General features: G+C 39.6%; 2 protein-coding genes across 2 annotated transcripts in view; one reads left to right on the forward strand and one right to left on the reverse strand.

Moving 5' to 3' along the window:
* The first annotated feature begins 109 nt into the window (after positions 1-109).
* LOC139464980 (tRNA N6-adenosine threonylcarbamoyltransferase, mitochondrial-like) lies at positions 110-25,117 on the forward strand. The gene is made up of 11 exons (XM_071246624.1): positions 110-351; positions 692-791; positions 1,374-1,468; positions 2,776-2,838; positions 3,427-3,556; positions 5,244-5,448; positions 8,186-8,334; positions 11,956-12,086; positions 14,645-14,719; positions 15,436-15,523; positions 24,425-25,117. The coding sequence occupies exons 1-10, from the start codon at positions 110-112 to the stop codon at positions 15,509-15,511; spliced, it is 1,266 nt and encodes a 421-aa protein (XP_071102725.1). The 3' UTR covers positions 15,512-15,523; positions 24,425-25,117.
* The window catches only part of LOC139464979 (sodium-dependent glucose transporter 1A-like), a 10,098-nt gene continuing 5,233 nt past the window's right edge, over positions 23,055-27,919 (reverse strand). The window contains exons 3-5 of the mRNA XM_071246623.1: positions 27,106-27,389; positions 26,885-26,886; positions 23,055-25,389 (exon numbers count right to left, since the gene is read on the reverse strand). Coding sequence (XP_071102724.1) covers positions 24,338-25,389; positions 26,885-26,886; positions 27,106-27,389 — 1,338 coding nt within the window. The 3' untranslated portion in view covers positions 23,055-24,337. The remainder of the gene's footprint in view (positions 25,390-26,884; positions 26,887-27,105; positions 27,390-27,919) is intronic.

Consider the following 27,919-nt stretch of genomic DNA (forward strand, 5'->3'; position numbering starts at 1 on the left):
CGGTAAATTTTTATTATATATATTGGACACAGAAAGATAGTATAAACATGAGGATTTGGGAAATTTTATCCTGTCGGTTCTCGACAGAGTGCATTGTGGGAAATCCAAGATGTCTGCGCCCATGAGGCATGTCAGCCGATGTTGTCAACGACGCATCCCGAGTTGTCTAAGAGTATCAGGGAATAGTGAATCGAAGACACGCGTCCTCTCTGCGTTTTCTACATATTTTGATACAAAGAAAACTGTCCTTGGCATCGAGACAAGCTGCGATGACACCGGTGCAGCCGTTGTTGATAACAGAGGTCGCGTTCTTGGGGAGGCGTTAAATTCCCAAGTCAAAGTTCATGTGGAGTACGGAATGTGTTTCAAATTTTTATTTGTACTGACACAATGACAGCGAATCAGGATTCTATTGCATTTATGTTTATGACTTCTTTTTAAATTTTTTTATTATTATTATTATACATTATTATTATTGTTGTTCTTGTTGTTTTCAGTTATTTTAGGCAAAATGACAGCTGTCATTTTCTGTTATAATGTTAATCATTATCAGAAAAAAATGTAATCTAGATCTGTATTCATGTTAAAGGGCAACTATAAGCTTTAAGTATTGGTCCTGTTTTTTTCTGGGTGTGAATTAGTATTGCAGCACACTGTCATATATGTTTTACAATAACTTTAATACTTGTAGAGCTGGTGGCATACTTCCCCCAGTGGCTCGTAACCTCCATGTAGAGAGCATTGCTGGAGTTGTACAGGAAGCCTTGGACCGAGCCAGTATGACAGTCCATGTAAGTGGTGTCGTGCCAAACTTTGAAACAGATTTCATTTTGACCGTAACAATTTGATTGATGACCATAGCAAATATATGGCACATAAACATTTATTTTCTTTTGCAATCCCTTAATCATGAAATAAACATTTAAGAAAAATCCCTAGTCGTCATATTTTTTACAGCCATTTAATCAGAAGTGATATTTAGGCCAGTCAAGTTTACTAAGATAACTGGATATGGTTTGATTAAATTCCAAACCTGTTTAAAAATTTGTAAACTGTTCATAATCTGTAATTAATATTAATCATTTGCAGTTACGTTTATGCAATATGATGTATTCACTATATTAAAATAGTATATAAAATAGCATTATATAATAAGTCTAAATAAGATTTTCACTCGAAATTCAACATGTGTACTTCAAAATTTCAACATAGCATCTTGAAATTTCAACATAATGTCTTGAAATTTCAAGAAAATAATTAAAAAGCAAATGGCCCTCAAAGGTTTCCGTATCATTATGTTCAAGGCCTTGCATTTTTTGTGTCTGACAATGTTCAGACAACGACTATTTGTAATGCTTTCTGTGTTTTGGCAGGATGTGGATGCAGTTGCTGTGACGGTGGAGCCGGGGTTGGCGCTGTGCCTGAAGGTCGGGTTGGACCATGCCAAATCTCTAGTCAGGCACTCGGGGTAGATCTACATTCATGATATTATATCAATGTTTGAATATTTTTGAATAAGTTTCATTTGTGTTGAGGTGATGATGTTTGCATGTATTAACTCGATCTATGTTTGATTCTAGTGTTAATGGTGGATACATGTAGTAAACGCAGCTAACCGGATCAATGCTCATGATGTCAATCACTGCATTGTCTGGTCCAGACTCGATTATTTACAGACCGCCGTCATATAGCTGGAATATTGCTAACTGCGACGTTAAACAACAAACAAAAAAACAAACAAACAACAGCTAACCAGTGGCTGAAATGCACGTGATGTCATTTGATTGTGATGTCATAGTATGCCCTGTGTCAGTTCAAGATGTGCATTACGTCTACTTCCATATGCCATCAATCTATACTTAACTTAGCTCTACTTTGAAAATACAGTGATGTTCATTCGACCAGAACATCAAATTATGACTACAAACCTGTGAAAGGTTCACTTAATATTTGTAACACGACCACCTCCGTGGTCTAGTGGTAGAGCATTCGCCTGGAGAGTGGAAGGTCAGGGGTTTGATCCCAGGTCTCTTCATATCAAAAGACGTCAAAAGATGGTACTTGTTGTTACCCTGTCTGGCGATTCGCATTAAGGGGGTAAAACAAGGACTGGTCGGCTCGGAGTCAGTATACTGTGTCTGAGTGGGGTATTCATGTTAAACTTCGGCATGGTATCTCAGTGTCACACCAACAAGTAATGTTCTTCCTTGTGATTGGATTACATTGAAGGTCAAGGTTACTCAGTGTGAGTTGGGTGCTGAAAAAGGTTGTGGATACATATCTTGATGGGTTTTTACATGCAAACACCTTTGTAGTTTTGATCAGGATTTGAAAAGGGAATTGTAAAAAGGTAAAGTAAAGAACAAACTTTTGGCGGATGAGGGGGTTATGTTTTTTCAACTACTGGCTTCTTCATCAGTACATCATGGGCTTGTATGCACTAATTTATGTAATATAATAATTTCTAATTTAATGTCTTTTTTTATGAGGGCAGTGGGGGTAGCCTAGTGGTTAAAGCGTTCACTCGTCACGCCGAAGACCCGGGTTCGATTCCTGACATGGGTACAATGTGTGAAGCCAGTTTCTGGTGCCCCATGCCATGGTATTGCTGGAATATTGCTAAAAGTGGCGTAAAACCATACCCACTCACTCTTTTTTTATGACTGAAATTCGTTCAGAGCTTCTGCATGAAGAATAAAGACTTCTTCAAATATTATTTTTCATTCCATAGTTTTGAAGTTTTGTATTTTATAGGCAACCAACATTTTGTTCCAGGAAACCGTTGATACCGATTCATCATATGCAGGCACATGCTCTCATGGCCAGAATGAGTGACAGGTAACGCAATGAACATAAGGGGTGTACAAGTTTACAATTTCATAGATGAAATAAATAATAAAAATACTGTTTGTCATTCACTTTTCCGTTCATGTTGATACCTTGAAGAAACATCCGTACAGAAGTGTTCATAAGGTCATAAACACATTGCAAGTGATTCTGTGACATTTGAAACCAAAAAATTGTTGTTGTGTTTGTTTCCATATCCCTTAAAAAATTAAGTCACGCCCACTAGCTGACTACTGTTTCCTGATTGGCTGATAATAGAGTGGGTGGGGCTTTTGTTACATTATTGCTGACCTCATATCATGTACATTATTTTGTGCTAATGATTAAAGAATTGGCTGCCATATATAAACCTGTGTGCACATTGTGTGTAGCGGATTTAGGCAATGTGTGCACACTGGTTTTATAAGCGTAGTAAATATTGAAGTCAATTCTGTAAAATCAGACAATAATTCTCACTATCAACTTTTGTTGGCTTAATTATGATAGTACCTGTTTATTTGTTTGATAAAGAAATTTTAATTTTGCGAAAAAGCTAAAAACATGACCTTGACCTCAGTTGACCTCAGTGCTCCGTTTCAGAGTAGACTTTCCCTTCCTGGTGTTGCTCATCAGTGGCGGCCATTGTCTTCTTGCGGTGGCAAAGGATGTTGCGGATTTTGTGTTGCTGGGAGAGAGTCTGGACGACGCACCAGGGGAGGCGTTTGACAAGGTGGTTACCTCTGATGAGTGTTTAAGTCATAATCAGTCAGGATGAACAGTTCTAATTCATGATCAGAGTCAGAATTCATAATGAGGATCAGAATTCATGATCAGAGTCTGAGTATATGATCAGAATCAGAATTCATGATCAGAGTGAGAATTCATGATCAGTCAGAATTCTCCAGAGATGAAGAACCACAGTTATATTTCTTCAGTTGCCAATAATGACAAGATTGCACATGTTTTCATAGTTCAAAATGGATGCTGGTTTAGTCTGTGTTCAATCAAGCTACTGCTTGTCATCTCAAAATGGATCGGGTGGTCTGTCTTGGTGACTTGCGTGTCCCGCCATCGTGGGGGGAATGCTCATGACATCAGTCACTGGTTTGTCTGATCCAATCATTGACAGGACACTGTCATATAGCTGGAATATGCTGAATGTGTTGTACGACAACAGACGCATAGATTTAAGGACAGTTTAATCTGCTAATGGTGCACATAGCTTTATCTGTGCTGATTTGCAAACCAGTACCTTGGTCACTTCTACAAAGTGATCTTAGTGTTATGACCTCCTTATCTAATGTTAGAGGACAAAGATGAATAAAACGAGACTCATATCGTGATTTCTAAATCTCAGTGAGTGAGTATGGTTTTATGCCTTTTTCAGCAATAATCCTGCAATTTCACGGCGGGAGACACAAGACATGGGCTTCACACATTGTACTTGTGAGGGGAATCAGACCCTGGCCTTTGACATGACGAGTAAATGCGTTCACCACAAGGCTACCCCACCACCCTCTAAATCACATTTCTGTATGACCTGTGAAGAAATGGGTTAGAGTAGGTCTTCAACAACCCATGTTTGTCATTAGAGGCGACTACGCTTGTTGTAAGAGACGACTTAACAGGATCGGGTGGTTAGGCTTGCTAACTTGGTTGATGCATGTCATCCTATCCCTATTGTGTGGATTGATACTCATGATATTAATCATACTTGATTATTTACAGAATGCCGTCTTATAGCTGGAATATCGATGAAATGTGTCATTAAACAACAAACAAACAAACAAACAAACAACTTTTCTGTCTGATTAAAGATGCTGGTGCTGGAACCTGTGCTTGTTTATTTCATAGAAGTAGTAAACATCAACAATCACTGTGTGGTTTTCTCCGAAGTTATGCTGATGCAACTGTTTGAAACGTTGTTAAGCTGAATTGTAAAGTGGGGTTTTGTTTTGATTTCCAAAATCGGGAGCTGAAGAATATACATATGTTGGTGGTAATGCATTCCCAAATTCTGATAGGGGGCACGGGTGGCCCAGTCGTCTAAGGAGACGTGATTTTCTGTGCAGAGTTGCGTCCCTTGGTCATGCCAGAAATCTATTATTGTGGGTTCGAGTCAATTATGTTTCTAGTTTTGTCAGCACCATACCCGTGCTCATGGGTTTCACAGAAGTGGTAAACGTACGAGACCTGCATCACTTCGGGCTTTCCTCCCATTTTAAGCTGACACACCATGATATAACTGGAATGCTGTTAAAAGCGGCGTTAAAACCCAACTCACTCACTCACCCAAATTCTGATGTTACTGGATTAGGTGCTGTACCATATCTCTTATTCAATCTTTATTTTAGGTCACTGATGCTCTTATCTCTGTCAGAGCAGTTATAGTTCAACTATTACATTTGTTTTTACAGATTGCTCGGCAACTGAATCTGAAAAAGCTCCAACAATTTAGCAGTGTAAGTGGTGGTGTTGCCATAGAAACCTTGGCACGTGAAGGCAACCCCAAGGCCTTTGACCTCCCTCTGATGCTGACACAGATTCGTACTTGTGACTTCTCTTTTTCTGGCCTGAAGTCTCAGGCTAAGAGATTCATAGCACGGGAAGAGGAGAGGCAGGGTGAGCATCATCCTCCATTATCCAGGGTATAAAATCTCCAATTTTTGGACTTATCCCATCTCACACTATGCATTCCCCTTCTTTTGATCTTAATATGCAAACACCCTAAAACAAAGTTTCCAGCTTAAAAAAACATTACACCCGAACACATCCCAGCATCACCATGGTCACCACCTAAAAGTATGGGTCACACACTGTAGTTCCGTGCATAGCGACCTTACACGACCTGATCACCTGACATAACCTGCCACATCGTTCTAGATCTCTTTCATATTGCCATGGTGTGAGAACGTGTGTAAGTCAGTAGAGAATACATTTTTGTTTTTTGGTGAGATCTTTCTCCTACAACTACCATCACTACTATGGCAGAAGATGGGAACTGACAATGAAAAACACCCGGCCTGTAAACAAGGCAGACAAACTTTTTCATCCTGCAATTCCTGTGACTTATGCTGCTTGCGTTGCTCCAGTTTCCACCCTTGCCGAACTAGGCTTGAATTACTGGGCTCGATCGTAGCGCCACCAGTGGCTATTACCAGCTATGTCCCTTCTAAGCCTCTCCTATGGACCAATCAGATTCCACCATTCGTATCACTTGCGTTTGCTTCACACAAAATGGTGGCGCCCAGTCAGGATGATCTGATCGATAATCAAGATCTATATTGTGATAAAATGGGTCTTACATCGCGAAATGCATCAAATCACGCGGGCACATTTATTAAAAACATGAAAAGATCTGGAAAATATCTGCTGACAACGAGTTGGTGGTGCATATGCTTTGCAAACCCTGCAATCGACCGAAATCTGCACGACGGTTTATGAACCGGATTTCTATTTCGGTGCGCGATTCTGATTGGACTATGCATAGACTCGTTAGTCCAGCCAAAATGTAACTCCATAATACCAGCCTAGTTCGGCAAGGGTGGAAACTGAACTTTTGTAGACAGTTAACTCTCTTGCCTTGGGAAGATGTCTAAATCAAGGACGGACCATCATCCTCGAAAAAGCCGAAGGGCATTACTAAAACCTCCATTCACACCGAGGTTGTATCTACTAACATGTCACTCTCAGTAGAAGATGATGTCATCTCCGATTCCCTTCTACTTGAGGAAGTTCCCGCCAAAACTACGAAGACGACTGGTCCCAGTGTGTCTGATGATACCCGATGTTTCATCGACCTGCAACGACTGATTGGTGTACAGGACTGGCCAAGGACGGCAACCCCCTTGTTGTCATGACGATTACAACCGACACCGAGTCAAGTTTAAAATTTAAAAATCTGTTGTGACAAATATCATGATCCCATTCACCAGGTTCTCATGACACAACACTAAAAATAGCCATCCAATCAAATTACACTATTTTGTCGTGTTTAAAACAAGGTCCAGCGACTAGGCTTTTGTGTGCCATCTCGCATGGGCCATCTTGTAGCGTCATGACATCCCATGTTTTCTTTATACTCATAAAAACATCTTTTCAAGCTAACAGTTCATATACATGTACCATGTCTTATGATTCAATCAAATACATCAAGGGTTCGTCGTACGAAGCAGTGATCTATGTAGATCTATGCTGAACATTCTTTCAGAGAGGTATATTGATTGCTTGTTAATTTCAGTAAATAATTTGGGAGAGCTTTGTTGTATAGTGTTTTGTTTGTTTGCTGGTGTTTAACGCCGCACTCGGCAAAATTCCTGCTATATGACGGCGGTCTGTAAATAATCAAGTCTGGACCAGACAATCCAGTGATTGACATCACGCAATTGGTATACGTTGACATGCACCATCAAGTCAGCGAGTCTGACCACTCGATCCCGTTAGTCGCCTCTTACAACAAGCATAGTCGCCTTTATGGCAAGCATGGGTTGCTGAAGACCTTTTCTACCCTGGATCCTCACCGGTGTCTTCTACAGTGAACACAAAAAGATCGTGGTGGCTAACTGATAGATTTTGCAACAATCTCCATGAGGAAATGAACACCTGTACTACTGCTTGAATCAGATGTTGCAAGACTGAAACTAATTGATAAAGTAACATGATTTTTGTTGTCATTTTAAGTATTCGTTGGGATGGGATTTCAAGTTCTTATGAGTTCATTCGGACGACAAACATATACATGACTAGTAACTGGTAGCTAATCAGTCATGAATTTATTCCTAATCTATAAAATCTTGAAACACGTTCATTTGCAAGTGCTTTATTTAAATGGACATGGATAACATGAGACAATAGCCTGCAGACATCTGCTGCAGTATCGTTCAGGAACTGTCATCTCACTGCCAGGTAGTGTGAATCTGGATAGTAGTGTCAATCTGGATATTCACACATGGATTTTTCTGGGACTTCAAACAATGTGCTCTTGACAGTCAAATTGAGAATAATTGTTTTGTTCAAAATTGGGCGTTTGCTTTGTCTTTATTTTGTAAATTTAATAGGTATTTTATCATTTTATCTTAACATTCAATAATGTAAAATTATTCATTGAAGTCTTTGCCATCACATTACTTATAACTATATTGACATGAATTGGGAATTTTTTATTTCCCATTTGAGAATTTTTACTAAAATTTGCTGCATATTTTGGGCCGAATAGCAGGTCTAAGCAGGTCTAAATCAATCCCTGACACTGTTTTTAATCAGCAACACCTCATCAGTTTGAAGACCATGACTTGTGTTTTTTCCGACCAAGGGGATGCCTATGTCATGTCCACTGACAAAGTCTGATGTGTTTGTGCAGGTGTTTCTAGAGAGGATATTTTACCGAATGTAGCAGACATATGCGCTTCCTTCCAATATGGTGTCCTGAAGCACCTGGCACGGCGGGTTCAGAGGTCGCTGCTGTTCTGTGAGCTGCATGGTCTGCTGCCAAAACACAAGATGACCCTGGTAAAGATTTTGTCATTAAAAGCTGTCATTTGTCTTTTGTGTTATGAGTGAATGGTTGGGTGCATGGGTGAGTGGTTGGTTGCATGAGTGAATGGTTGGTTGTTTGAGTGAGTGGTTGGTTGCATGAGTGAATGGTTGGTTGCATAGGTGGGTGGTTGGTTGCATGAGTGAGTGGTTGGTTGTATGAGTGACTGGCTGGTTGCATGAGTGAGTGGTTGGTTGCATGAGTGAGTGGTTGGTTGCATGAGTGAATGGTTGGACGCATGAGTGAGTAGTTGGTTGCATGAGTAAATGGTTGGGTGCATGAGTGAGTGGTTGGTTGCATGAGTGAATGGTTGGGTGCATGAGTGAGTGGTTGGTTGCATGAGTAAATGGTTGGGTGCATGAGTGAGCGGTTGGTTGCATGAGTGAGTGGTTGGTTGCATGAGTGAGTGGTTGGTTGCATGGGTAAGTGGTTGGTTGCATGAGTGAATGGTTGGTTGTATGAGTGACTGGCTGGTTGCATGAGTGAGTGGTTGGTTGCATGGGTGAGTGGTTGGGTGCATGAGTGAATGGTTGGTTGCATGGGTGAGTGGTTGGTTGCATGAGTGAATGGTTGGGTGCATGAGTGAGTGGTTGGTTGCATGAGTGAATGGTTGGGTGCGTGAGTGAGTGGTTGGTTGCATGAGTGAATGGTTGGGTGCATGAGTGAGTGGGTTGGTTGCATTTGTGAGTGGTTGGTTGTATGAGTGAGTGGTTTGTTGCATGAGTGAGTGGTTGGTTGTATGAGTGAGTGGTTGGCTGCATGGGTGAGTGATTGCTGCATGAGTGAGTGATTGGTTGCATGGGTGCGTGGTTGGTTGTATGAGTAAGTGGTTGGCTACGTGAGTGAGTGTTTGGTTGTATGGGTGAGTGGTATGTTGCACGAGTGAGTGGTTGGTTGCACGAGTGAGTGGTTGGTTGTCATGTCAGAACGACCTTTCATCCAACCAATCAAAGCGTCGCTTACCAGATCATGAAAGTGACAAGTCGGAATGTGTTTCTAATCATGCAACCTCGAAAACGTTAACACAGGGTATTTTAAAGTATTGTCTATCTCTCGCTTCCGTGGGATAAACATTTGCATGGAGGAGGTGCTTCACAGCACTTGGGAAGCACTGCCATTCAATCGCAACGATATATTAGACATTCTGGAATGTTCGTTTGTTCAGTTTTCAAAATTTTAATCGAGAACTGTTTCAACATATTTTCAAGCGTAGTCTGAAATGGAAGTCACCAGGTTGAAACGAGTGCCATAAAGCTCGAGAAAGCTGCTTTCTAAATGGCTGATGTCGACTTCTTGTTATTCATTTCAGTGGTCGGTCAAAGTTTGCGAAAGGTCGTTCTGACATGACCCCTAATGGGATGTCCTCAGATCTTTGTTTAGTGGCAACGAGGAGCGAAATCTTAGATCTGATTTTAATGAGATTGAATATATATATATATATATATATATATATATATATATATATATGTGTATAGAGTGAGTGTTATTGCACTGATATAACAGCGTACATATAAACTACTCAAAAGAAGTTAAGGATCACCTGATTCTTTCATATTACAATAGTTAATCTCTCATGCCATGACAGATTAACTTAACCAATGTGAAAGAATTGGGTGATCCTTAACTTCTTTTGAGTAGTATATATGAGGATTGAGCATTGAGGTAATTGCCTGCGCTATCAGCCACAAGTCTGGACCAGATTTCACAGCATGGCAAATTGTGCCAGGCCATTTCCTGCAGGTCTGGACTCAAGCTGCCATTGCCTGCTCTTTATCCTGTTTTACTACCTACGCGGGCAAACATAAAAATCCTATGTGCCCTTGGGGCATGTCACGTCACGAGACACAAGTGTATGGTTTCCGTCATCTGTACATCATTGTTGACATCCTTCGAATCTTACTCTGACGTGAGGTCAGAATGACGTCACACTAGAAATGACGTCATAGCTGAAGATTTGTGACGTCATTCGACAAATTGTGGTTACGCTGCTGTGACAACTTGCTGTCTATGTAGATATACACTAAAATTCGTCTCTGTATGTATGTCTTCTTCGGGAATAAATAGTATATTATGTTTCTGTTCATTTCATACTATAAGGGTAACGCTATTTTTCAGGGCATTATCATTTGCCTAAGCCCGAGGTCTTCCATTAAAGGGCAAGTTCACACGGAAATGAACCATTTTTTCTTGTACTTTTTCCACATTAAAAGTGTTAACATAGAAGTGTCATAGACAAAAATATGAAAAAATCATATTTAATTAACATATTTTTTGCACTAAAATGATTTATATTTTTCACATTTACCAAGTGTTCTATTTCCATAACAAAAACACCATGGCTTATGCCCCTTGCAATATGATGTCATTGGTGCCAATTGATAAACATTATGACGTCATCATGCTTTGTTAGAGCCGCTTCACGTGGTGTAGGTACAGTTTTGTGATTCTAGCATCTCAGATGCCAGCCAGAATTGTGTTATGCTGAGTCACCACTGCGCCGGAGTGTGTCGTAGACCATGTTGTTTTACGTCAAACTGGTCCTTGATATCTTTTGCGTTGAGAATAGACAGGGACCCAGTTGAATTGGCACCAATTACGTCATAATCTAAGGGGGATAACTCAGGCCTATTTCGCTCGTAAAACGAAGGCCTCATAACGGCATATCACTTTCACACTATTGTGAGCTTCCTACTTTCACTGTGAAAAAAATGAGTGTATATTTTCAAACACAGATACTAACTAATTCTAAAATTGCGTTTTGTTTAGAAAAAGAAAGAAAGTGATTTGTGCGTGTACACTTCCCCTTTAACTGCCCGACGAAGCAGGGCGGTTTAAAAGACTGAGGGCTTCTGTAAATGATAATGCCCTGAAAAATAGTGTTACCCTCATTATAGCTAAAATTGATGGAATTTGCTGTAAGATAAAAAGAAACAATATCGGTTTGGAAACATTTACTGCAATCAACACGAATGTCACTGACCCACTTTTACAAATATGGAAACGTCAGAGAACAAACCAGACGACGTCACTATTAAACGTGACGTCACCTATCCCTACCCTATGACATCACCTAACAATGGGCGTCATAATGGCCCGTCGTCAAGCAATATGAGGGCATTATCAAGTTACAGTGGCCCGCTCATTTCTGATAACATGCGGGTGGTTTAATGATAATTCTATCCATTTTAGCTATAACATGTTAACAAACTCGTGCCTAAATTGTGGTATTTAGACACTCATGTCGTGAACATGGCATGACATTAAAGGGGCACTGATCTAACGTAATTCCCCGGACTGGTTGTTGCCTTTGTTATTGTTTTTTCCCCGTGAGTACCCGGATGATACGCAACGCAACTGAGCGTGACCAGAGACTGGGCTACCGTCTGCAAGGAGAGCTAAATAAACTTGGAGGCTGGAGGCAATATTTGTTTTACGCATTTTTGCATAAACACTTTTTGGTTAACTGTGATCTATAAGGATTTCGACAAAGGGTGCATGTTAATTAATTTCTTCAGCCTAAACAAACAGACAAAAAGAACGACGGAGCTCATCGGATGTCGTCTGAATGAATATAATATCCTCTACTTATGTTGCAGGTTGTGTCCGGCGGGGTTGGCAGCAATCACTTCATCAGATCAGGACTCCAGAAGGTGTGTGACATGTACTACACACAGCTCGTCTGTCCACCGCCTCGTCTGTGTACCGACAATGGTGTAATGATTGCCTGGTAAGTGGTGCTGGAGCTCCTCACAGCTCACCTACCTTGTTTATGTACAAACAATAGTGTAATGATTCCCTGGTAGGTGGTGCTGGATCTCCTCACAGCTCACCTACCTTGTTTATGTACAAACAATAGTGTAATGATTCCCTGGTAGGTGGTGCTGGATCTCCTCACAGCTCACCTACCTTGTTTATGTACAAACAATAGTGTAATGATTGCCTGGTAGGTGGCGCTGCATCTCCTCACAGCTCACCTACCTTGTTTATGTACAAACAATAGTGTAATGATTCCCTGGTAGGTGGTGCTGGATCTCCTCACAGCTCATCTACCTTGTTTATGTACAAACAATGGTGTCATAGTGTGATGTGGAGTTTGTGATAGTAAAACAACTGTGATCTCGATTAAACAATCAATGTCTTTTTTTAAAATCCTTTTTAGAGTTTTTTTAGAATAATAGCATTATTGGTCAAAATAATAATGAAATGGCTGAAAAATAGTTTTCTAAAGGAGATGTACAAAATATGGGATTAAGTCATTTCTTATTGTGATTCCTAAACAATGTGGTTTGGGGAACTAGTCGCGTAAGAGTTACCTCCCTTAGCAAAAGGATCTCCTGACGGTTAAAAATACTCATTAGTGTTATAGGGTATATACAACTTTGCAGATTTGGATAGATCGTCACATCGTTATTGCAAATATCATATTCAAAACATCGAAAGCAGCAAGTAAATAAGGTTTATTTGTACTTTTGTCCTATCAATTTCAAAGGCAAAATTAAAAATACAGCAGAGGCAGAGTAAATATGTACAGAGGATCTTTTTGGAGGAAAGAAAATGACACACTTGATCACACAAGCTATCTCTAAAATTACATGCTTGATCACACAAGAAGCCCGCCCTTCAAGTTGGCGCCTAGCAATCGAGCCGCTGTTCATGATTGTGGTCTGCTGAACTTTCCTTCGTATGAGTGGGATTAAAGAATTGAAATATTTATACTCCTCTTTCTTTCAACAACGAAAATGTGACGAAGGCCATTTAAATGACAGTTGAGTTCACTATTTGGCAGGGGTGGTCGGGTAGCCTGGTGGTTAAAGCGTTCGCTCATCATTCCGAAGACCCGGATTCGATTCCCGACATGGGTACAATGTGTGAAGCCCTTTTCTGGTGTCCCCCGCCGTGATATTGCTGGAATATAGCTAAAAGCGGCGTAAAACCATACTCACTCACTCTCTCACTCACTCACTCACTATTTGGCATTTATTGTTCATGTGACTTTTCTTTCATTCATTTTATTGTGAGACTTTTGTTTTTAAAATATTCACTGTTCTGTGTATAAAATGATGAAGCTTCGATCATACCGGTACTTCCTTTTTGCGATACCCTGATCCCAACTTGCCGATATGTGCTAATTAAGCCACATCTCCTTTTTCGTGCTTTTAAGATTCGTTTGAGTTAATGTAGACCTCAAAATATGTATGTTTAATCAAGAGCAACAGCTCTAAGTTTTTGTTTTCATTCTTTATTTCTCGGGCATTGTATTGTACATCAAACTGGCTACATGATAATTGGTTGGTTTGTTAGTTTGTTGTTTTATGCCGCACTAAGCAATATTCCAGCTATATGACGGCGGTCTGTAAATAATCGAGTCTGGACCAGACATTCCAGTGATTATTATCATGAGCATCGATCCACGCAATTGGGATCGATGACATGCATCAACCAAGTCAGCAGGCCTGACCACCCGATCCCGTTAGTCGCCTTTTACGACAAGCATAGTCGCCTTTTACGGCAAGCATGGGTTGTTGAAGACCTATTCTACCTCGGATCTTCACGGGGCTAATAATGAAGGAAATTGTTTTCTTATATTTCATGATGTTTGCACTTTAAGTTTTTTCCGACTTTGTGAAATTGGGGTACTGGATGAAAATGCAAGGTAATGGTAACACTTGATAAGAGTATGCCTACTATGTCTGTGGACTGATGCCTAGTGTCATGCAGACCCTGACACAAATATATCTAATACAGCCCATGCAAGTCTACAATATTCAGCAAGTCTAATTACTGCATGAGAGTCTGTGGGCTCCTTTTTGATTTAACTGCTTTAATGTGTAAAATATGTTCATTTCAGAGACTAGATGACCCATGAAGGTCCGGGGTAGAATAGGTCTTCAGCAACCCATGCTTGCCATAAAAGGCGACCATGCTTGTCGTAAGAGGTGACTAACAGGATACTGGATTGACTTGCCCAGACTTGATTATTTACTGACCGCTGTCATATTGCTGGAATATTGCAGAGTGCGGTGTTAAACAACAAAAATTATTTATTTATTACCTATATACTTCAGAGTGAAAGTGAGTGAGTATGGTTTTACGCTGCTTTTAGCAATATTCCAGCAATATCACGGTGGGGGACACCAGAATTGTCCTTCACACATTGTACCCATGTCGGGAATCGAACCTGGGTCTTCGGCGTGACGAGCTAACGCTTTTTAACCACTAGGCTACCCGACCGCCCCTTCAGAGTGAAAGACTGAGCCTTCTGAAATATCATCTCTGTATTTGTAGGAATGGAATGGAGAAACTGCTGAGTGGACAGGATTTTTCAGCAGCTCACCCTGAAGCAGTGGATTTCCAGCCCAAGTAAGGTGATATCTGTATATACAAAATAATGTGAAGAGTTACGTCCCTTAGCCTTGTCAGGATCTACTGATTTGATAGTTTTTTTCTTCGCCTGGAGGTGGGACTGATAGCGCCTGTATGCGGCGTTAAATCCAACTCACTCACCTCACCTCACCTAGCCCACGAACGTTGTCAGTAACCAAGGCAGTGGTTCGTACCTCCCATTCAGTGTTTGCAGATGTAAATTTAAAATATGTCAACATAACTTTGAACCTTTGTTTGACAGAAATACAAAATGTCTTGCCATTTTTCAGGAAAAATGGATAATCTAAGAAATAATTTATGATCGTCTAAAGAGTTTGTAACAGATTGTTCCAATTGTTCAGGTGAAAATATAGTATGTGTTTGTTTGTTTGTTTGTTTGTTGTTTAACGCCGCGCTCAGCAATATTCCATCTCTATGACAGCGTTCTGTTAATAACCAAGTCTGGACCAGACAATCCAGTGATTAATATCATGAGCATCGATCCATGCAATTGGGATACGATGACATGCATCAACCAAGTCAGCGAGCCTGACCACCCGATCCCGTTTGTCCCTTCTTTCGACAAGCATAATCGCCTTTTACGGCAAGCATGGATTGCTGTAGACCTACCCTACCCCCCAAAATATCGAGAAATGTTATTCTACTATTAATTAGTTGTTGAACTGCTAACCAGTTTATATTCTACTGAATAGGTGCCCCATCGGTGAAGATATATCAAGTGCTGTGAGAGATGCTTCCATCAAGTTGCCGCCACTGAAGCTGTTATAGCCTGGAAGTGATGTAAGTACCGTATAACGCCATCTATAAAGTGACTCCGCGTATAAGGCGACCCCCCCTGTATAAGCCTTCAAAACCGCTGCAAAGTTATATACCCCTGTCTATGAAGCAAATCGGGATGAAGAACATCACCAGCACATGCACAATCCCTACATTTGCACTGTTAGAATACACCATTATACTGTTTTAACCTGGCAGTGATGTAAGTACAATACCCCATTATACTGTTTTAACCTGGCAGTGATGTAAGTACAATACCCCATTATACTGTTATAACCTGGCAGTGATGTAAGTACAATACCCCATTATACTGTTATAACCTGGCAGTGATGTAAGTACAATACCCCATTATACTGTTATAACCTGGCAGTGATGTAAGTACAATACCCCATTATACTGTTTTAACCTGGCAGTGATGTAAGTACAATACCCCATTATACTGTTTTAACCTGGCAGTGATGTAAGTACAATACCCCATTATACTGTTATAACCTGGCAGTGATGTAAGTACAATACCCCATTATACTGTTTTAACCTGGCAGTGATGTAAGTACAATACCCCATTATACTGTTTTAACCTGGCAGTGATGTAAGTACAATACACCATGATACTGTTATAACCTGGCAGTGATGTAAGTACAATACACCATGATACTGTTATAACCTGGCAGTGATGTAAGTACAATACACCATGATACTGTTATAACCTGGCAGTGATCTAGTACAATATACCATGATACTGTTATAACCTGGCAGTGATGTAAGTACAATACACCATGCTACTGTTATAACCTGGCAGTGATGTAAGTACAATACACCATGATACTGTTATAACCTGGCAGTGATGTAAGTACAATACACCATGATACTGTTATAACCTGGCAGTGATGTAAGTACAATACACCATGATACTGTTATAACCTGGCAGTGATGTAAGTACAATACACCATGATACTGTTGTAACCTGGCAGTGATCTCGTACAATATACCATGATACTGTTATAACCTGGCAGTGATGTAAGTGCAATACACCATGATACTGTTATAACCTGGCAATGATGTAAGTACAATACACCATGATACTGTTATAACCTGGCAGTGATCTCGTACAATATACCATGATACTGTTATAACCTGGCAGTGATGTAAGTGCAATACACCATGATACTGTGATAACCTGGCAGTGATGTAAGTAGAATACACCATGATACTGTTATAACCTGGCAGTGATGTAAGTAGAATACACCATGATACTGTTATAACCTGGCAGTGATGTAAGTACAATACACCATGATACTGTTATAACCTGGCAGTGATGTAAGTAGAATACACCATGATACTGTGATAACCTGGCAGTGATGTAGGTACAATACACCATGATACTGTGATAACCTGGCAGTTATGTAAGTACAATACACCATGATACTGTTATAACCTGGCAGTGATGTAAGTACAATACACCATGATACTGTTATAACCTGGCAGTGATGTAAGTAGAATACACCATGATACTGTTATAACCTGGCAGTGATGTAAGTACAATAAGCCATGATACTGTTATAACCTGGCAGTGATCTCGTACAATACACCATGATACTGTTATAACCTGGCAGTGATCTAGTACAATACACCATGATACTGTTATAACCTGGCAATGATGTAAGTACAATACACCATGATACTGTTATAACCTGGCAGTGATCTAGTACAATATACCATGATACTGTTATAACCTGGCAGTGATGTAAGTGCAATACACCATGATACTGTTATAACCTCATAGAAAACCCCTTGAGAAAAGGAACAGTGACTGGGTCCGTTTCGATCTCTGTGCCACTGAGGATTTATTTAATTAAAGCCCAGCTATGAAGTCCTTGATAACTCAAGTAAATTGGAGACAAAAATTAAATATTTTATTGATTGAAAAATATTTCAAAGCAAAAAGACATACAACCCTATATTTTAAAAATACAGACACAAATGTGACTTATCAGTTTAATATTTGTATCCACAGTGAATGCATGATCAACCAGAAACACAATGTCTGGTGGATCATGATGTAAGCCAAATGGAGACAAACATTTTAATTTGTTTTATTATTGACAAAGGTTTCAGGAAAAAAACACCCAGATAGCCCTAGAATGTGTAACACATCATTCCAATATGAGTGAGTGAGTTTGGTTTAACACCACTTTTAACAGTATTCCAGTTATATCACGGCGTGTCAGCTTAATGTGAGAGGAAAGCCCGAAGTGATGCAGGTCTCAGACGTTAACCACTTAGGTGAAACCCATGAGCACGGTTATGGTGCTGACAAACCTGGTAACATAATCGTGGCGAACCGGGATTCGAACCCACAATCATAGGTTTCTGGTGTGCCCAAGGGACGCAACTCTGCACAGCGAATTGCAGTGCCTTAGACGACTGGCCCCCTCCCACAATTAGAAGGTTGGGTGTTAGAATAACCACCAGCCTTGACAGATAAACTATAGTCATTGCAAAAATCGGGTGTTCTTTAACTTCTTTTTCGTAGTCAATGCTGAAGGGGTAGTTTTTCTGTATGATATTATAAATAAATTGCAAGCCATTTCTGTGGCATTTGATTGGCTAACAAAATAAAAAAAATTGCGTTTATGGTTCCATAAACCGAACAATAGGTCACACCCACTTGCAAACTGTTTCCTGATTGGCTGATAATGGAATGGACATGTGTTGAGTGATGTGACAGATTTCATACTGTTAGTCTATAGTTTTGTATGTGATAATCATTAAATAAACAGTCTGTGAAGTTAATATTGTTGACATATAATTTATAAGAATTAACATCAATATGTATTCCGTTTATGAAGGTATAGATGTAAAAACAAGAGTGCACACTTTGCGGATTTACATAGTTGTTTAGTTGAGGTGTTTAACATACAATAAAACACTGCAGGGAGAATAATCCATGAGATCCATATCTGCCAGCAACATCTAAGCGGAATAACTTACTGGACATATCCCTCTAAAAAATAATGTTGTCCAATATATGACATCATCAAGTTGATTGTGCATACTGTAAATCGTGAAATTAATGCGTCTCCTAAAAAATGCAACCACTGGCCCCTAGCCAAAAATGCGACTCAAAATGAATGCGACAGCCCCTCCTCTCAAGCATCAGTGGATTTATATCTAAAGAAAATGTCATCTGTCAGGTTTACGGGGGAATCCTCACCTTAATCCATCCTTACATTAATCCAACACACCAAATAGCACCGCTTATTAGCGCTGAGTAGAGTACTTCCGCTTAAACAATACATGCGCACTGGCTCATGTCGGCCTTTGATGCAGTCGCAAAGAACAAAGACACCATGTTGCCTGGGTGGTATCTGTCTGGACTTGCAGGTGTGATCAGTGATGACGTAAGTGAATAGAACTCTTGTCTTGACCCCAGCAGTGACAATTCACAGGATGTAATTAGTGTTTGAATGACATTGTTTATATACTTGTTACAAGTGCTGCTCAATAAACAGTGATGTGGAATACATAGTTGTTTGTTTTCAGTGTATGTCTTAGTTGGTATAAATGCAATGTTAAATAATGAGAGCAAAGACCAATCGTATTCTTCGCATTTGATTCACGCTCGCGTTAATTTCAAGATTTACAGTATTCGAATCACCAGAAATGACGCCATGATAGATCTTGAAAATAAACCACACTTCGTTCCTCATTGTTCTTCACGATTTATGGCTTAGCTATCTTACATACCTCCATAAACGCAAATACATATTGCTGTCAATTCTTAAGTACACTGAAATGTACCCTGAGCAAAACATGAATACACAAACACCTTGGTAGTGTATGCTTGTGGTGTCCACATAGGGGAATTGGTCGGACTTCTACAATGTGTCACTGCTCTTCAGGATAACCCCTAAAGGTGAAACGATACATTTGTGAACCGGTGCATTATGTGTTTACATGCAATGATACGATACGATACGATACATGATACAGTTTTTTTTTTGATCGATACAAGACGTTACTCTTGCTAAATTAAATTACTTACTACTCGTTTAATGACATCAGCATTTTTGTCATTCAAATATCGCAAATGTGTTGTTCAAGTTCACTACTGAAAATTGTCGCTACGAACATGTGTCTACAGCTAGGTTTTCTTTTTAAACCTGCTCTGAAATATTTATCGTAAGAAGTTTCCATGGATTTGACGTAAATATGCGTATCGCGATACGCATCTTATCTTGACCCATGTATAATGATATGTATTGTATCGTGACCTTGCTGTATCGCTTCACCTCGAATAACCCCAACTGAAGAAAGTGTCAGGCTCTGTGGCTCAAGTGTCAAGTGTTGGGTGGGGGTGGGATTCTTGTTAGCAACCAATCTCATTAAAATCAGATCTTAGTTCTTGCTATCGCTCAACAAAGATCTGAGGACATCCCATTACGGGTCACGTCATCCAACCAATCAAAGCGTCGCTTACCAGATCATGAAAGTGACAGTCGGAATGTGTTTTCTCATCATGCAACCTCGAAAACGTTAACACGAGGTACTCCGAACGACAGTTACGGCCCGTACGACTGATTCTGTCAAAATTATCGTTTATCTCTCGCTTCCAAGGGTTAAACATTTGAACGGAGGAGGCGTTGCACAGTACATGGGAAGTACTGTCATACAATCTCAACCATATATTAGACATTCCGGAATGTTCGTTTGTTCAGTTTTCAAAATTTTAATCGAGAACTGTGCCAACATATTTTTCAAGCGTATTCTGAAATGGACGTCGCCAGGTTGAAACGAGTGCCGTAAAGCTCAAGAAAGCTGCTTTCTAATTGGCTGACGTTTGTCATTTCAGTTGGTTGGTCAAAGATCGGGAAAGGTCGTTCTGATGTCCATCTGGGATGTCCTCAGATCTTTGTTTAGCGGCAGCGAGATCTGATTTGAATGAGGTTGGTTAGCAATAGAATATATTTGTCTGACACTGCTTCAAAACAAACAAGGCAGAAAGTGAATACCCCCAACCTGAACTCCAACATATTTCTCAGTTCAAAACATGAGAAAATCATATTATTTCATGACACACACATATCAAAATCAAACTTTGCACGGCATCTCTCCAGTTAGTATAGAAACTGAACCCCAAATAGAAAAAAAATCCATGAAGTAGTTTTCAAATTATTGGTCACACAAATGTTAAAGGAAAAAAGAATTCAAGTTCAAAACATAAAAACATCATATTGTTTCAGAAAATACACATATCATAATCAAACTTTGCACTGCACATCTTCTATAAGTATATTCCCTTAATTTGAAAAGAATCCATGCAGTAGTTTTCAAGTTATAGGTTGCACAAATGTTTAAATAAATAAATTCTGTGTAAAAAACCCCGAAAAAAGCTGTATTTTAAAAATAAATCCAAATATTGAAATCACACTTCGCACTAACCTCTCCCATTGGTATAGAAATTGTTCACCAAGTTTAAAAGAATCAATTCAGTTGTTTATAGATCACACACAAAAATGTCAAAACACACACACATAAGAACAGGTCGGGGTATAACAAATCATAAAAATTCTGTTGACGTTATAAAATTGACAGATTGGTTCGTAAGTCAAGAGACGACTTTGGTTTGTGCTAATGAGGCAAATATCAGTGGGGAACAAGTATGTAAGCTCATCAGAGGAACATGGCACATCTTGACTAGGATCTAGAAAGTAGTATTCATTATCAGATACATCTTCCACTAGCCTATATCAAAGCCTAGTTTCTACCCTTGCCACATCCAGGCCACTTGTCTTTGCTCAACCCTGGCGCCACCTCGCGTAGAGCACGAGTAGTGCCACTTGTTATGAAAACGCGATATCCAATCAGATCGCTGTTCTAATCTCATATAGCTTCACAAAGATGGCGACTACCACAGGCGATGACCTAGTCGATCAGATAACGAAAACATTCGCGATTTCATCCCTGACACAAAAACATAGGCAATTGTTAGGGAGTATAAAAGATGAAAAAGACCTATTCATGTCAACAACAATCTCATTAAAATCAGACCTTAGTTCTCGCTATCGCTAAACAAAGATCTGAAGACATCCCATTAGGGGTCACGTCAGAACGACCTTTCATCCGACCAATCAAAGCGTGGCTTACCAGATTATGAAAGTGACAGTTGGAATGTGATTTCTGATCATGCAACCTCCACAACGTCATGCAACCTCCAAAACGTCATGCAACCTCGGTATTCCGAACAATAGTTATGGGTTTAACGACTGAATCCTTACAATCTAGACCATCTATTAGCCATTCCAGAATGTTTTTTGGTTCAGGTTTCAAATTTGTAATAGAGAATTTGTCAAAATATGTTTTGAAGCGTAGTCGCCAATTTGAAATTAGTGCCATAATGCACGAGAAAGCTGCCTTCTGATTGGTCATTACATTGGTCGGTCAAAGTTCGCGCAAGGTCGGTCTGACGTGACCCGTAATGGGATGCCCTCAGATCTTTGTTTAGCGGTAGCCAGAACTAAGATCAGATTTTAATGAGATTGTGTCAACAAAAACAGGAAGGGGTAAATCACTTCCATACCGAGATGTACCAGTCGTGGATGTTGATTTTGTGAAACGTTCTCTGATTGGATGATATGTGCGTCAGTCCAATCATATTTAGCACAGGAAAGGGGTCTTGATGTGGCAAGGGTGGAAACAAGACTTTGATAAAAAGTCTAGTGGACGCTCTTGCCTCGGAAAGATGTATCAGATAGGATTACCAGTACAGTGTACAAACAATAAATAAAAAGATTCTGTATTATTTAACATAATATCATACCAAGTATGGTGTATGGCATTGCCAGTGTATAGGTATGGCATGAAAAACATGAAATTCATACAATAAAACGGTTAAAACAACGTAGGATTTGACTTTCTACTCGTATTGGGGTAAAGCTCAAGTATCATTAGATCACATTAAACTTGGTTTACGAATCCACTTACTCCATAAAATTCAAATGTGAAAAAATGTAAAAAATGAAAATGCACTTTACTTTCAGTCAGGTGAGCTAAACATTGAAATGAAGGAAAACAAGTTAAAGGACTACTTGCCTTCCTCACTTGACCTAGTTTGATGTTTGGGTCATCACTAGTTGTCAACAAAAAATAATAACTTATTGAGAATTGGTACTTTTTAAAGCATTTGTGATTCTTTGGAAGGAAGATGCTTAAATCAAGTTACTTAAAAAAACAACAACATTTTGGATTTCATTAGAATTGGACATAAAATTGATTTCATATAAAACATGTATATTGATTTGGGATGGTAGTGCTGACCATTTGATGGATTAATTTCACCGAGATTATCAAACGTATTTGATACAAACATAATTGTCTTCAAAGCAATTTAGTTGAAAATCAACATTTTCATAAATATTCAATCAAACACAACACTTGAAAATAGTTTCCGTGGAAACGGACTCATGAAGTAAAATATTTTCTTAGTCACCATGTAAAACAAAAATCAACAAAAACAATAATCTATATTGATATTTGACACTAACATAATTCATGTTAATATACTGATGGAAATGATTGAGAGAACATTTAGTTTTAGACACAGTAAAATGATGTGCTAGCATGAGTTCCCAGCCTTGTCTACCAAATACACTTTGCAAACAATGCACACAAACACATAACAACATTTGATTCTGACATGTATTGAATTAGTAAGCACTCTATTTCAAATGTCCTCACAGTAAAGCTTATTATCCCCTGCCACTAATTTAGGTCCATCTGCTTCTCCAAGGGGTCAAATTTTCTCAAATACTATTTAAGTCAGAAAAATGAAATTTTACACACTGATGTTACTGGTCATGATCTTAAATAACTTCGAAAATTGGTGTCGTAAATTCATTTTTTGAGATAGGCCCCTTGCTCCGTGCTTTTCAATTTAGTGCAAACTGCATGAAATGGGGACATGTTTTCTCATAAACTACTGAAGTTACAGGAATGAAAGTTTGCATGCCTATCTAAAAGATACTTGTCAAGACTGAGTTCGAAAATTGGTCCTGTCCATTTTATTGTTATGGTCCTTGTTATTTTGCTTGGTGTAAAGAGTGTGTAAAGGGGACAAGTTATCTTAGAAACCACTGAAGATAAGTTAGCTTATCTATCAACACTGAATCATTATTACCAGAGAAGGGGCCTTTTGTGTGTATTAATTTCATATTTAATCATTATTTCTGATGAGAAAGCTGCTCAATTAGCTATTTCTTCTTAAGGCTTCATGGGACTCGTTTTTTTATAGTTTTTATTCACTACAATATGAACAAACTAACTTATAATGTGCCTCATGGCAGGGATAGTGATAACGCTGTTTTCTTGTTTCCTATAGTTTTCATTGTTCCCTTATTAATTTCCATCAGTATAGTTCAATGTTAACAAAGTCATCAGGGAAACAGTATTTCTCTCTGTATGTGTATTAAGACCTGTATTCAGGAAAACAATATGTAACAAATCATGTCTTCAGTGAAACAGTATGTAACCAAACACATCCATTCAGACGTGTAATGCTGAATTTGTAAGTGCCGACTATAGGCACAAATTTGACAGGCTATTGCGAGTCAAATACAAAATCTTGGTTATGATAATATCCATTAGTAACTGTCCACTTCAAAGAGAAGAATTTCTACAGAACTGGGTAATGGTTGATGAACATCCTTGACTAAATATGGGAAATTTTGTTTGGAATACTGCTTATTGAGTATCGGCTTCCCATGTTAAAAATATGAATGAAAATCAAATAGTCCCTCTCTTATCCCTTAGTTGACCAGATCACAGAAACTTTTCTTCAACCTGTGATGAGAAACCATTGGCTTTTACCTCTATTGTTATATCAGCGCTCTGTTTCCTCTTTTTTAGGAACGTGCGAGCGTAGATGAGAAGTATGAGGAACATGAGGAGACATGCAATACTTTCTGCCGTGAGGAGATACGCATACCACATGAGACTGTGTTCATCCATAAGATACCCCAGTATTATGGGGTTCGCCATGGTCCCTGACGATGAAGCTATCAAAATAGCGGATGCAACTCTCCCGGACATATTTAACAACTCCTCCTCCGTCCAAGTCAACCCTGTTGGGAAGAAAACAGACATTGACAGTCCAATTGTGACCGAACTGATCCAAATGCCTACAGGTATATCGTACTGCGCACAAACAAGAAAAGCAATTAGCGACGCTATTAAAGAAGTGCAGCATATAAATAGCAACTTGACTGGAGTGAGAAATTTTACGAAGAAGATGCCAAGAAATCTTCCTCCAGCAAAGGATGCCCAAAATACTGATGTTAATTCCGTTCCTCTAGACTTGCTCCAGTGTAGATGCTTGACGACAAATGTCATCAGGTACGCTGCGAAGCTGTCCTCGACAGCACAGTACAGCATGTAGGTTACACATATCATTCCTATCGTAAAGATGAACACAGCACGTGACATGTTTGGGGGCTCCGGAGTGGCCTCCCCTGCAGTTCGCTTCTTCATCTGAGATTTTTCACGACAATATGTTATCAAAAATGGAAAAGCAAAGAATGTTGTCAATACAGCAGAAATTAAATAAGCATAAAATACTATTGTTGTTTGTTTCTCTTCAATTGGGGTCAAAGTTGAATTGGAGGATATATATGCTGAGGTGACTGTGATATTCATCCCGCTGAACCCAACATTGGGTGGAGCTGTTGTAGCGTTGATCACATCTGGTAATGGCGACAGGAAGGGCTTGGTCATAAGAGGGGAGATAACTCCACCAAAGGCAAATGCAAAATGAGCTGTTTGCATGGCCGAGCGTCCATTGCTTCCCCATGTACGAACCAGCTCAGCATTCCCGCCTGAAACAGATCAGCTGACATGAGAGACGGCATCAATGATACTGTGTATAACATGTAATTAAACTGGACCTTTAACAATACAACATACTGTCAAACCAAGCAAAACATCAGACCCCATCAGCTCTGAAAACCTGTCTTACCTGACGTTTATTTTTAGGAACATCTATATATCAATATAAGGACAAGGTTCCTAATCAGTGATTTGTTAATGGGGGGGTACTGAGTACTGAGTAGGACCCGGGTACCCACAGGACTACCCGGACCCGTGGTTAGTCACGTGATATATTGTCTAATGACTAAAATTATCTGGAACTCTATGGTTACACTACAAATCATTAGTGTTCGCTTTTCTTTCTGTCCATGCACCCATTCCTTCTGACTTTTCATATGGTTGAATAAAGATATAACCTAAGTCAACTTCAGTGTATGGATGACCAGATTGTTTAATACATGTATCTAAATACATTTTGCCAGGGCTATACTAAAAAAGTTCCCAATCGGACATATTGAGACATCTGCTAAGACCTACAGTGGGTACCCGGGTAGGGTAGGGTATTAGGGGGGCAGGTACCCAGGTAGTAAATTTGGACTCGTCCCAGCCGTAGTGGAAATACTGAGTATTTGTGAGAAACGAATATTTCCATAGGATACGAGGAATTTGACCAAATCTTTTTTAAGTATTTTTGCTCAATATTAATCGCTTAATTAATATTGCTTAATTTATTTCTGAATATGTTATGATTACAGAACAACTTCATCACTATTCCTTCTAATGACTAGTCTGCTGATCTGGTGGCCCCATAGTATGAAGCGAAATAAAACAAGTGCAAAAGTGAGCGTGGCTCACTAATACCCCCGACCCACCTAGTGTGTCAGTAGTTACAAATTAAATAGCTAGGATAGGGTTAGGGTTTGAAAAATTCATTGAAAAATGGAATATTAATAAAAACATTTTTTTTCTTTTGTCTGCACCCCTCCATATGACACAGATTATATGTACTAAGTTTGAGATGAATCCATTCAATAGTTTAAGAGAAATCGCGCGGACAAAGTTTTCGGACGGACGTTAGGGTTTGAAAAATTCATTAAAAAATGGAAAAGTAATTAAAAAAAAATTTCTTTTGACTGCACCTCTCCATATGACACAGATTATATGTACTAAGTTTGAGATGAATCCCCTGAATAGTTTAAGAGAAATCGCGCTGACAAAGTTTTTGGACGGACAGACGGATGGACGGAACCTTGGTATTTTTTTCGGGGGTATAATAAAAATCTCTGGCAACCCCCGAAGTGTGTGAATTAGCTAGAATTATTTCTTAAAAAGTACCCAAATTATGTTTCTAGGTTTTTCAGCACCACACCCCTGGGGCCACTTGCACAAAGCGATCTCAGCGCTGTGATGATATCTTACTGAGGCAAGGGAGTTAACTGACAGTAAAAGTCCAGCTTAGTCCAATCAAAATTGCGTAACAAGATTGACATCCAGTTCATAAACAACTTAGCGACTGCCGTGCAGATTTCGGTTGACTGCAGGATTTGCATAGCATGTGTGCCGTCGACTGAGAGTAAAATGGAAACTAGTGACGCTAAATATGATGTTTTGTCTCTGAGCTTTTTGTATATTTGATGAAAGATACGTCTTCGAAGTTTATCGATAATTGATCAATAGCCAGCGCTTCTGGCAACAAAGGTTGATCCCTGAAGATTTCAACTCACGTGTCGATTCCGCCCATGAATGCCCCAGTGACGAGATGGATGGCCACCATTAAGCCATAGAGTGAACAGAACGGCAGAATCCCTGTGCTGATGCCCATGCAGAGCCCCAAGAAGAACATCGTGAGCACCTTGTTGAACTTGTCGTACACGAAGCCACTGATGAGAGACCCTACCAGATAGCCGACGGAACCCGCAGTGAAGAACGCAGATCCCCGCTCCACGTCCGTGTCGGTGATTATCTGAAGGTCAAGGAAGGAGGGTCCTCTCTGTCCGATACACACACCCTGGTGGGTACAAAACATACTAATATGGGACTCATAGTTAATGCCCTGCTCACTTTTTGCCTTTTTTGTATTGAAGCAGTGTCAGACAAAAATATTCTGTTGCTAACCAATCTCATTAAAATTAGATCTAAGTTCTCGCTGCCGCTAAATAAAGATCTGAGGACATCCCATTACGGGTCACGTCAGAACGACCTTTTGCGTACTTTGACCGACCACTGAAACGACTAACATGAAGTCGACATCAGCCAATTAGAAAACAGATTTCACAAGCTTTACGGCACTCGTTTCAACCTGGCGACTTCCATTTCAGACTACGCTTGAAAAATATATTGGGTCAGTTTTCGATTAAATTTTTGTAAAACTGAAGAAACGAACATTCCGGAATGTGTAATATATGGTTGCGATTGTATGGCAGTCCTTCCCACGTACTGTGCAACGCCTCCTCCGTTCAAATGTTTATCCCACGGAAGTAAGAGAAAGATGATAATTTTGACGGAATCAGTTGTACGGGCCGTTACTGTCGTTCGGAA

The sequence above is a fragment of the Haliotis cracherodii genome, unplaced genomic scaffold (genome assembly GCF_022045235.1).
Source record: "Haliotis cracherodii isolate W230 unplaced genomic scaffold, xgHalCrac1.p SCAF_17, whole genome shotgun sequence".
Taxonomy (NCBI): Eukaryota; Metazoa; Mollusca; class Gastropoda; order Lepetellida; family Haliotidae; genus Haliotis; species Haliotis cracherodii.